Source organism: Microtus oregoni, unplaced genomic scaffold (assembly GCF_018167655.1).
Source record: "Microtus oregoni isolate MIOR12 unplaced genomic scaffold, Mior012 000085F_ref0000168, whole genome shotgun sequence".
NCBI lineage: Eukaryota > Metazoa > Chordata > Mammalia > Rodentia > Cricetidae > Microtus > Microtus oregoni.
The window spans coordinates 2,286,073-2,298,095 of record NW_024544551.1 but is presented as its reverse complement, the minus strand read 5'-3'; the positions used below and the strand labels follow the sequence as shown (position 1 = coordinate 2,298,095).

The 12,023-nt window shown below is 38.3% G+C and overlaps 1 protein-coding gene across 3 annotated transcripts in view; it reads right to left on the bottom strand.

The window, feature by feature from the left end:
• The window catches only part of LOC121441939 (protein Largen), a 271,566-nt gene extending 259,904 nt beyond the window's left edge, over positions 1 to 11,662 (bottom strand). For all 3 annotated transcript variants that reach the window (XR_005973519.1, XR_005973520.1, XM_041643342.1), the window contains exon 1: positions 11,287 to 11,662. Coding sequence is in view for 1 of the 3 variants with exons in the window: in XM_041643342.1 (XP_041499276.1) it covers positions 11,287 to 11,445 (159 nt within the window). In the remaining 2 variants the exon portion in view is untranslated. The remainder of the gene's footprint in view (positions 1 to 11,286) is intronic.
• Positions 11,663 to 12,023: the final 361 nt, after the last annotated feature.

The window sequence follows — 12,023 nt, the reverse complement described above, 5'->3', positions numbered from 1 at the left end:
GTCGGGTACAACTTATATGTGCCTATCACTTTCACTCGTGATATAGCAAGATTACTACTGCTGGAGCAAAGAGAACCAGTAAGGAATTAGTAAAAAAGGAGGCTAGAAACTTCACAGGGGATAATAATCAAAGGGAAGAAGAACGATTAGCAGGTGCGCAGGGACATTATTAGTATTGTACCAACCCAAGTGAGACAGCATATTGGCTGGGTGCAGGCTACAAGAAGCAGGGAAGTTAAAACCTAAACAAACTCTGAACATTCAATCACACTTTCTCATGGATTGCAGATAATATATAATGATCCCCAAATCGAGCTGCGAGACACCTCCAACTGGCATGGGAAAGGTGACAGGAGATAACGTCTAGGAGAAAGTAGATCAGCATGCTAGGCAAGTAAGATACAGATAAAAGAAAGTAAGGATGAGTTAGACAAATTTAAGAGTTGGGGACCTATCAATAGAATTTATTTACAGACTGGATAAAATGCCAAGGGAAAAATGTGAATTAAAAACCAAACACAGTAACTTGAGTTCAGATATCACCAAGGAGGAACACATGTAAGTACCAGAGACCGGGAAAATCAGTAGGTTGAAAAAATACAGCACTCTTCAAACACATGGAAGAAAGATTATCAGAGACTTCAAGTGTTACTAATATGTAACATTAGCACCTACTATATTACAGAGTGCTAGCTCTGAAAATCAGCCATTCAGTTAAATAACCCGGCTTTGGAAACCTGGGGAGAGCCAGCTTTGCTACAATGATGAGAGTAGGCCTGGTTGTACTGGGTTTAAGGAAAACTAAGGAGAAAAAGGTATTAACATGCTCAGACCACTGGTTCAAGTTTATTGTAAAGGAAAGCTAAGAAAATGCATGGCAATATTCAGGGAACTATATCAAAAATAGCTTTATTATATTTCATTTCAGTTACATTTTGAGAGGAATCCTCTAGCACTCTGTTAAAAAACATGATGGTATAAACGAGACAAAAGAACATTAGTAATTTCCTTGAGTAAACTAGAAACAGCAGGCTAACCGTCAAGTGCATGATTGTCTTTTAGCCCTTCTTATCTTTACTAGGTATTCTTTAAAATTAGGTCCTCAAGTTCCACATCAACTAAGAATGAGACTTTAGACATGCATTAAACCAGGAGTGGTGACCCACACCCATAATATCTCAGCTTTTAAGAAGCAGAGCCAAGAAAATGGAGTTCAAGAATGAGTTTGAACTGCTTAGTAAGTGCCTCACCTCCAGCTGCCCCCAAAATACTTGAGAAAATGCTTGTTCAGTTGTTTGTTGGATTTTATCTGTTCATTCTGGTACCAAATGGGATTATTTTTGTCTATGGTTAGTTTATGCAGTTCTAGTAGTGATTAAACATGCTTTTTTCCTTCTACAAGTAACACATCATTGCCATCCTATCTTTGATTCAACATTCTTTGCTTGCTATATATCTTGAGAAATTATCATGATCATGAAATTCTTTTTGTTCTAGTAATTTAGTTAAAATTGTTCACATTCTTAGACAAAAGAACTAAAAACGTAGATGTGATATAGCTGAAGAAAATCCATTCCAATCTGTGTAAAAATTAATAGTAGCTAATTATTATGCTGTGATTAATGTGAATTATAATGATAATGATTATTGTAATGTGGGAATACTTTGACAACAGAAATTCTTATTGGGAGAGTTATCTCACAAAAGCAAGTTCCTATATTAGTAACTGGTTGAAATTATAGAATGAACTATCGATTCAACACTGTTTAACCTCACATCTGAAACCACGATGTAATGCAGGAGTTACTGCAGGTATTATTCAGAGAAGTTTTAGATGCATTAATCCAGAAATCAATAAAAAGAGTAAGATGGATTTGTCTTGTGTTTTGCGATCACTATATATTTTAGCATGGTCTTTGCACTTTCTATATTGTTTTAGCTTTAAAGAACTAAAGCTCACCCTCCCAGAAGTAACGTTCTCTAAGAGCAGGTCCTTGAGTTTATTCATGCATGTATCATTCAGGGCCCTCAGAATGACATTTACACATATCAGAGATTCAATATATGTTTCATAATTCACAACAACAACATTGCAGAGAAAACGAAGAACAATGAAGAAACATGCTATCCTGGGACAAGTTTTAAGAACATGACATGCTTAAAAATGAGATCTAAAAATGTTTAGTCTTGTAGTAAAATTCTCTGATAAGTTACACTCAGTAAAAATAAGATATATATCAGTTATGTGTGAATTTGACAGTTTTGGAAAGTAGTGGGTTTATACACACAGAGAGAGAATCTTCTAAAGTAAGTGAAAATCTGACACACTACTTATGTACTCCCTGGATCAAAGGCATCTGTTCTAGTTTGCAACCCAAGTGGTCTGATAAAACATAGGCCAAAAACAACTTGAGAAGGAAAGGGTTTATTTCATCTTACACCATGTGGGTCATAAACTGTCATGGAAAGAAGTTAGGGCAGGAATTGAAAGCAGGAACCCAAAGGCAGGAAGTGAGGCAGAGAGCAAAAGGAAAGCAACTTACTGGTTTGCTTCCAGGTTCACATTCAACTACCTGCTTATCGAACTGAGGACTAACTACATTCCTGGGGGTGGCACCACCCACAGTGAGATAAACCTTCCTCCATTGATTGCTACTGAAAAAAAAAATGCTCACAGACACAGACATGGTCCAGTCTGATACAGGCAACTTCTCAGCCTCAGTTCCCTCTTCCTATCTTTCTCAGTTTGTGTCAAGTTGACAAAAACTAACTAACATACCATCTGATTTCAGCCCCAAGTATGATGATTTTTTTTCATTTCCATAGATACAGGCTTTTAGTCGTGAACAAATAACAGAACTGAAATTACAGACTGGAAATGTGTGAGTTCAGTCAGTGGCTGTTTTGTCCCTTTGTTTGAGTTTTCCTCCCTCACCAAAGGTTCTCAGAGCATGTGCAGACACTTACCATAGCGTGGCTCTGGTGCCAGGAAAAACAAACCAATTTTAAGAGTTTGTGTAGTAAAGTTTAAGAACCCCTGACATTAAAAGATGATTGACTTGCTCAGTGTTATTGAACCTGGCAGTTTCTGTCTGTTGTATATAGTGCTATTTTAAATCTTGCGATATGATAAAATGTTGGGGGAAAGGAAACTGACACACCAGTGTATCTCTTAACCTTTGCTATGAAGTTAGAAAAAAGTAACAATAACCTGTTAGGAATCATCGAATTTGCTTGTTCCGGATAAGCATATGCTATCCATAGTGGAGAATCAACATAATGCTGTGCCAAATACCAAAATAACAGAAGGATTGAACGTACTCATATAGCTTGAGTCATTTCAATCATTCTCCACATAAGAATAAGTTCTCACATAGTACCTGCATTTGCACTCTAATTGATGAGTTAGAGAATTTGTTGACTTCTTAATCAGGCAAAAGAAGTATTAAACTGATTTATGCTACCTTGTGTATTTTTGTATACTTAGTTGTGAACCATTCCCTTTCCACCACACACACACACACAAAATACAAGAAATAACCTTATGTTTGTTTCTGGTGTGACGTGAACAAACCTTTTCATTTATTAAAACTTCATTAAAAAATTCCTCTCAAAATTAAGATTTCCTGTATCATCTTGGAAGCTCAAGTCAGCAATATCATGTGACAGGCATCAGAAGGGAACGTTCTGTGTTTGCATGGTTCCTATGTCTTAGCTGAAAGTGGAATCTGGGAGTTTAATTACTTTGAGACCTCCTATCTTTCCATCTTTGGACAATAAATAAATAAATACACAGATTAATTCATGCAATATATTGCAACATTTGTCTTAAATTGACTGGCCACCTCTTGGGTGTATTCTGATTAAGGCATTAATGAGGCATGTCTTTATTCTTTTCATTTCAGTAAATATTAATTACTGGCTCTTGTTTAGACATGATATTGCTGACTTGAGCTTTCTTCCAAGATGATACAGGAAATCTTAATTTTGAGCAGAATTTTTTAATGAAGTTTTAATAAATGAAAAGGTTTGTTTATGTCACACCAGAAACAAACATAAGATTATTTCTTGTATTTTTTTTTGTGTGTGTGTGGTGGAAAGGAAATGGTTCACAACTAAGTATACAAAAATACACAAGGTAGCATAAATCAGTTTAATACTTCTTTTGCCTGATTAAGAAGTCAACAAATTCTCTAACTCATCAATTAGAGCAGCAAGCAAGGTGATTCTCAAAACACAACCATCATGCTAGGCCCTTCGTTTGAATGTAATACAATAACAATTTTTTTTCTTAATTGAAAAGACCTGTACAAGCCTGGGCTGTAGCTAAGTAGTAGAGTGTTTAGCTAGCAAGTAGGCACTGTGTTCAATATCCAGCACTGAAAAAAATCAGTGTATATATGTGTATATGTATGTATGCATGTATATACATATATATATTTAATGTTATTCAATAATATGGTTTAGAAAGGAAAAGGAAAAGTCAATAAGAGTAATTTTGATATCTCAGGTTGCTTACAAATTATAGATTTTGCATATATAATTATGTAATTACAAAATATTATATGATTATATACATGATAGACTCATATCATATATAATATATACAATTTAAATTTATAATTACATAATCACATAGTATTATACAATTGCATATAATATATGATATAATTATATATAATTTGTACATAACATGAGACATCAGAATTACTCTTATTGACTTTTACTTTTTAAGCCAAGCTATTGAAAAGCTGAATAACATTCATAATTTACTGAAGTGCCTATTTATTTGAAAAATAAAAATTAAAGTCTCATTTTTTCACTATTAATGTTGCTTCAGTCTTGATACTGATGTGTAAGTGTACCCCCCTTGCAGAAAAAAGGAATAAAAGAGAGTGTTATCAGGAATATATTATTTCACACAAAAAGCTTTAAGTATTTTATATAACATCACTCTGAATCTGAGAAAGCATATAAATATGTATATATGTGTGTGCGTGTGTGTGTGTGTGTGTATGTGTGTGTGTGTGTGTGTGTGTGTGTGTGTATAGTTGCTGGCAGGAAAACAAAACAAAACAAAACAAAAAAGGACTTCTCTGGAAGATAGATTAATATGAATTGACAAATTTAAAGCTTCCATTTTTAATTAAGAATATAGAAAATCAAAATATGAGAAACAAAATCATAGAAAAGAACAGTGAAATGTCTAGTCTCCAACACAAACATGAGTTTTAAACCTCATGGTTGTATAAACGACTTTGAACAAGGACCTTGACCCATGTCACCTTAGTTTTCTTATCTGTAAAATGAGAAATGACAGTTATGGAGATTGGATGGGTTAGAACGTTTAAGAGTATTTTGAACACAACCTTTTCTTTAGCCTTGTTTGTTGCCAAAGCTACTGCTTCTATGGGTATTCAATAAGCACAAAAAGTTAGAAATAAGTTATATAAGTAACATTAGCAGTATTATCGCTTATCCTACAGCTACCAGATAATTGCTATACTCTAGTGTCACTAAAGAAAACTGACAATAACACTGTATATAATTCTTATTTCTCTTACTTTAACCTCATCAAAATCCTGATACCAAAAGACTAAAGATAAAGTAACAAAATGTTCAGCATTATCTATTTCTGCTAATATTAAGTTTTTGTTTTCTCATTTAAAGCATCTACCCAGATGTTTTCTAAAACTACAAAAAAGTGTTCTATAAAAAAATAGTGCCCTTTATTGTGAGTCAGGTTTACATTGGCAGCTTGATATCATTTATCAGACTTTCAGTTAATTTAATTATCAATCTGTTGCGGTTTTTATCAATTCTCATAAATTGCCAGAGAAAATTTTCCATGAGGTACCTCCATGAGAATTTGCTGTCATCTGTTTTGTCTGGGAAAATGTTCTTAGGTCTGATCTGTATTTCTTTCTTTTTTTCCTAATACTAAGACTTAAATATCTAAAATTCTCAGATCCTCAGGGTGAAAAACACAATGCAGGTAAAAATGCAATCTATTCTATTGATTTTATTATCTATCACTTCACTATGCCTGAAGAACACTGTTACTTAAAGGCTGCTTGAGTTTCATATCAGTTAATTCTCTTTGCTAAAAGATTTAATTCATCAAAGAGAAAGATATGGGGGTAGGGTTGTTATTAATTATCTCTACACTCACAGAATCACCCCTCAGTAGCAATATAAGGCACAATGATTAAGAAGAGAAAAGGTCATTAACGTATTTTAACATTTAGTAAATGCTTCTCAGCATTGGTAAGGTAAGCACAGAGTAGTAAAGGCAAGGTGATTCCCACTATTAATTACACCATTGCTTTCTCCTCATTCATAATTTTAGAATTTAGAAAACACTACAGAGATCATTCTCTATAATTTGTTCTAATAATCTGTTTTATATGCATGGATTCATTAACAAAAATACTATAGGGTTTCCTAGAGTAGTAAACTACAGAACTGCAAATGAACAGGTTAGTAAGAGAGACCATTAAGGGGCCCAGAGATGGCTCAGTAGTTAAAAGCACTGACTACTTTCCCAACTCTTCAATTCCAGGGGTTCCAGAGTTGACTCAATGGTGAAAATGTATCGACTGCTCTCCTAGTCATCCAACTCCTAGCTCCCACATGTTAGCTCACAACCATCTGTAACTCCAGGTCCAGGGGCTCTTATGCCCTCTGCTGGCCTCCATAATGGAGAAAAATACATATAGACAAACACTCATACACATGAGTTAATACCATAATCTTTTTTTTAAAAAAAGAAAGAACACCGATATGCAAAAGTATCTAACAAATAACTGTTAATTCTCTTCTAAATCAATGTCAGTTAGACTTTCCAAATTTTTCAAGTTTAACTTAACTTGCACGTATCTTTTTTTCCCTATGGCATTATAAGGAAACTATGGGTGCTTTCCATTCACAGGTTGGCCTGCCTGGAGAATCCAGCCATGAAGTAATCCTAGCTCACCAACAGAACAGTTCTTTCTTTGCCTCCGTGATACCAATTCACGATTGCCCCTGTTACGTACTATAAACATAAATTTTATATATTGCATGTTAAAGTTTACTCCATCCATGTAATAGCACTGTAAAGATTAAAAACAATGAGATGCTACAAAAATTTCAAAGCCAAAAATTATTGGAAAGAAGATAATTCCTCCAAAGCAGTTAAAACTCTTTATTAGAGATTCCAGCAAACACACATTTAAGACAAAATGTTTCACCAGCCCCATCCTCAGAAACAAACATTCAGATTATTACCCACATTTTAAACCATTTAAGAAATGTTTTAAAAAGTGGATTTGTTTCCACATTTTTAGTGAAAAATTGAACATTAACATCTGTTATACCGGTTGTGCTTAATTTTATTCCTTAAACTCTCGAGTTTCACAAACACATTTTTTTTTCAGTTTATAGAAAACACAACATGGATGAATCATGTATTCCAATGATGCATTTTCTTAATGTCTTTTCCTTGTTAACTCTTCAAATCTTACCCATATTGCAAAGGAAGGTGCATATTTTGAGTTTATACTTCTACAAACTTTCATTCTTCATGAAGGTCTCACATATTCACTTACAACACACAAATATATGATCTCTTTCAAACCAATCCACAAATGTCTGCCATGAAAATATGGATAAATTTTAAACCTCTTAAAGTTCTTTTCTTGTGTCTTCTTAAACTTCTCATTCCTTGCTCACAGGACACCATATAAAGTCAGCACAGAATTGTAAACGAACATGTACTTGTTAGTACTGTCAGCTTCAGTTTCTTCTTTACCTCAGTAGTCAGAGTAGCAGTCAAAGTAATAATGATGTTTTATATTATTGATGTTTAATAACAGAATAAACACATCATAAGTAAATTTTGAGTATGAACAAAAGTTATTCATTTTAACAACAATCAAAATGGCATTCTAATATGGTAGGTGCTGAACGAACACATATAGAGAGCTATATTTCAGTTGTTTTTTAGTTATAGAACAGAAAGCTAAATGATTCATAATATTTTTTGAAATCCTCAAGTTGTTTTGAGGTTTTGTTCAATTTTGAGGCTGAAAAAAAAACAGCCCTTGAGTTTTCTAGAAATCCTACCTCTCTTTATAATACTAAATTCAATTATAACTTATTAAATTACTATAACTAAACAACAAATCAGAAAAAAAAAACACAGCAAGAACTCCTCTTACTGAATAGACTGGAGTTTTCTTACTAATTCTTAAATGTTTCAAACAGCTAGCACAGTGATCAAATCTACCCTGCCTATCAAAATTCAAAAGGCTACTATTAAAATAATCAATCAGGAATCTGAGAGAGAAAAGGAGGGGGATTAGAGAAAATATGAGAATGGAGAAAATTATGTAATTACATGCTAATTTCAAAAATACTAAAGTAATCAAACAAAAATAACCAGTCTTATTGATGAGGTTTTGTACAAAGATAAAAAGCAAAATGTTTCAACATTAAGTTGTAATTAAAATGAAATTGACAGTGATTCAGCCAAAATTATGTTATCACTTTAATTTCCATTCCAAGTTAATAAAAGTCCACCGTAAATTTTTATCAAAACATACTATGGTATAAAAACATAGTGTTATCAATAAAGGAATTTGAATTTTGAATATAGTAGTCTATATTATACAATTATACATAAATATGCATCATTACAAACTGCCAGAATATTAAACATAACCGTTAACATATTAATTGCAGCATTAGTATGTATGAGTCTTAGGTTAGAGAAATGAACAAACTTTGCAGAGTTTGGCAAAGTTTCCAATCATGTGCTTCTTTGAAACTTCGTGAAAGACATGCTTAGTCATGTGTCCTGCACTATCCAGATCACATAAGGCTGAACAACTGCAGGATGTCACAGGTTAAACATGCTCTGCAAATATTTTCTCCGGGAAAATAGCTCCCATTCTTCCTCTATAAATAGCCTGTTCTGCTCCTTCGCTTTAGCGGACCCACTGCCACATTGGAGCCTAGGTCGATGACTGTCCACAGCAAAGTGAGCTGACAGTCGTATCCCACCATTTATCACTCAGACATTTCAGAGTTAATGCTGAGATTTTTTACCCAAATAAGCCTTGGATTGAAACCTTGCACGGCATCAAATGAAGATGTTTTCTCTACCTGTTAGGTCTCTTCATCTATCTTGTTGCATTGCCATTTCTTTATGACGTACAGCTTTTTTTCTCTTAAATATGTAAATTTTTAAATGAATACATGGAAAGACCAACATCTCTAATTCTAGCCACAAACCACAGGTTAAATGTTGTCCCGTATATTTTCCTGTTCTTAAAACGCCTCATAATAACAACACAAAGAGTCAGGTTCATGAGTAGTGGCTTCTGGTTTATTCTGTCCAAAACTGTGAGAGTCCTGAGACATTACAGGACTCTTACATCAAATTGTTTACTGGTTTCTTCTCTCTCTAGGTCTCAGCCAAACAAAACAAAGCTATACGCTTTGGTGCTATCGATTTTCTACATCCAAAGCTTAAAAAAAAAAAATATGCAAAGCGTGGGTATGCCAAGAGGAGCTCGTCTAAATTATTCTTTTTTAAAACCACGATAATGTTGCAAATGAAAACAACCTGCCACACACAGGGCTGGTAAAAGGAGGATAACAAAGAAACAAACATCTCTAAACTTGGGTGTTGCTGCCCAGTCCCTCCATCTGCCAACTAGTTGTGAAACAAGCTTTAGGAAAACACGAACAAGTTTCCTGACCTCTCAGTGTCTACCAGACTTTCAGGACCTCAGCAGTAATTGTGTTCTGTTTGCAGAGAAACCTACAGGAATGAATTCATCACCAGCAAACAAACTCTGGTCAGGAACGGGTCCTCTCAAGGGGCTTTGAATTTGGTTAGAAACTCTGGGTTTTGTTCATAGAAGTAATGCCTGGAAGACTCTTCACATTTGGACTGGAAATGACAGGGAGGATAATCTCTAGAGGCCAATCATCCAAACAGCCCCAAATAATCGCCTCCCACTTGGTTTTGGAAACTGAGTTACAATTTGGAACTAGGCTATAATTGCCCCTTCCCTTGTCTTTTTATGGTGACCACGACCACCACCACTACCTAAGAAGTTTGTTTTCTTGCAGCGGGAACTGCAGACCTCCTCACCAAGAACCGTACTAGGAGCCCTGCTCCTTAGTGGAACAGCGCTATGGGCATTGCCAATCGCTCCCCCAGCCACAAAAGGCAGCCAGATTGACAAGGAGACCCACCTCCTGCACGCTGGCCCTCACTGGAGCCCTGGGCAGCTTAGGCTGCCTGAGTTACACAGCCTCAACCCGACACCTCACCTCTTCCAATCCTGTTCACCCGGGTGGAGAGGGGCGGAGTACAGAGGGGGTAGAATACTGGCAGGGGTGGGGGGGAGGGGAAACAATCCTAGTTCTAAAAAGCCAGGATGCAAGTGGTGAGACCACAAAGCATGCGCGACACACACACACACACACACACACACACACACACACACACACACTTCTCTGTAAGCCCTACTGCTCAGGTTCAATGCCAAGTGATGACAAAATTAAAGGAAGGAAGTGAAGAATGGCGACACTCGGGGTGGCGCGAAGGCCCAGAGTTGCTGGAAACCTTTGGAAAGGGGCAGGGGATGCTTCAGGAATTGCGAAAGTGAGAAAGTCCCAGACATCTCTCCTTCCCCCTAGCTGGATACTCCTGTCATCACCCAGAATAGACCTTTTTTTTTTTTTTTTTTTTTTGGTGGGACTTGAAAAGAGGCCAGGGGAGCCAGAGCTGAGCTTCCCCCTCCCAGTGCCCTCTCTGGCCTGGCCCAGGGCCAAGAAGCCCCCCCCCCCCACCCCCCTTTAGCTCAGCTTCCAAGGGCTGCCAGGCCAGGGGCGGACTTGCCAAATGACTCTGGGGGAGCAGCACAGCAGGCTAAGAGCATCACACAGCTCGGACCAGCCCGTGCTCAAGTCTGCTCTGATGACACACCCCCAGTTAACCCCTTCCCCTGACACCACTGACAGTCCCGTGTAGACAGCAGTTTGCCTCCATCCCTCCCACCATCGTAGCGAGTCCATCGATTAAAACACTAGTTGATTTCTGTCTGATTAAAAAAAGAAAGTGCTACAACTCTTCTCACGAGTAGCCGTAGCAAAGAAAGTCGGTCTGCAGGCATCCCTCTGTAGTTGCCAGGAGTTTGGAAATGCGATGGTCCCAAGCGAAAAGGGGGACCGGAACCCACCCGAAGGGCGCGGGTTGCCCTACTCTCTCCCCACCCCAGCCCCTCTCACCTCCTTAAGTTCTTTGGCCACGTCCTTCAGGTCGCCCAGGACTAATTCCAGATCCTCCACTATGATCTTGATCTGCTCCTTCACCTTGGTTTTGGAGGCTGCCGGAGGTCCCTCGGCTGCAGAGGACGAGGAGGGGTTCCCTTTGGACTTGGCTGACATTCTTCGGTGGGGAACTAGCGAGCCAGGTCAGGACAGGCGAGCGAGCAGAGGCTGCTGCGCGCCCGGGTCCCTGGCGCTGCTCCGGCCGCTCCCACCCCAGTCCCCCCACATATCGGCTGCTCGGAGGGCAGCGGCGGGTGGCTGCGCGGTGCGCTCGGCCGGGCGGCCGCACTGTGGTGCTGCCATCAACTCCCCGAGACGAGGCGCTCGGCGCCGGGCTGCAGACGGGCGAGCAGCGCGCCTGCGCCTCCTCCCGCCGCCGCCTGCCGCTCGCGCGCACACTCGCGGGTGGAGAGGGGCTGCGCGGCGCCGCCGGGGGTGTCAGCTGCACCGCCCCAGGCACATCCCGCTAGGGTCTCTCCCAGACCTTTTTGGCGTCGTGGTGCCGGGAGACAAGTTCGTGAGCTGTCCACCCTTCTTACATCCTCATTCCAAAAGGTCCCTATCAAAGCAGCCTGCAGCTGCCTGTCTTCTTCCAGTCTGTCAAGGCCCCTCCAGCTTCGCCCTCCAGAAAAGACCTGGTTTCATTCATAAGGGACCACAGTGCGACCAGGAGCTGCAGTCCCAGTCTGTAAAGT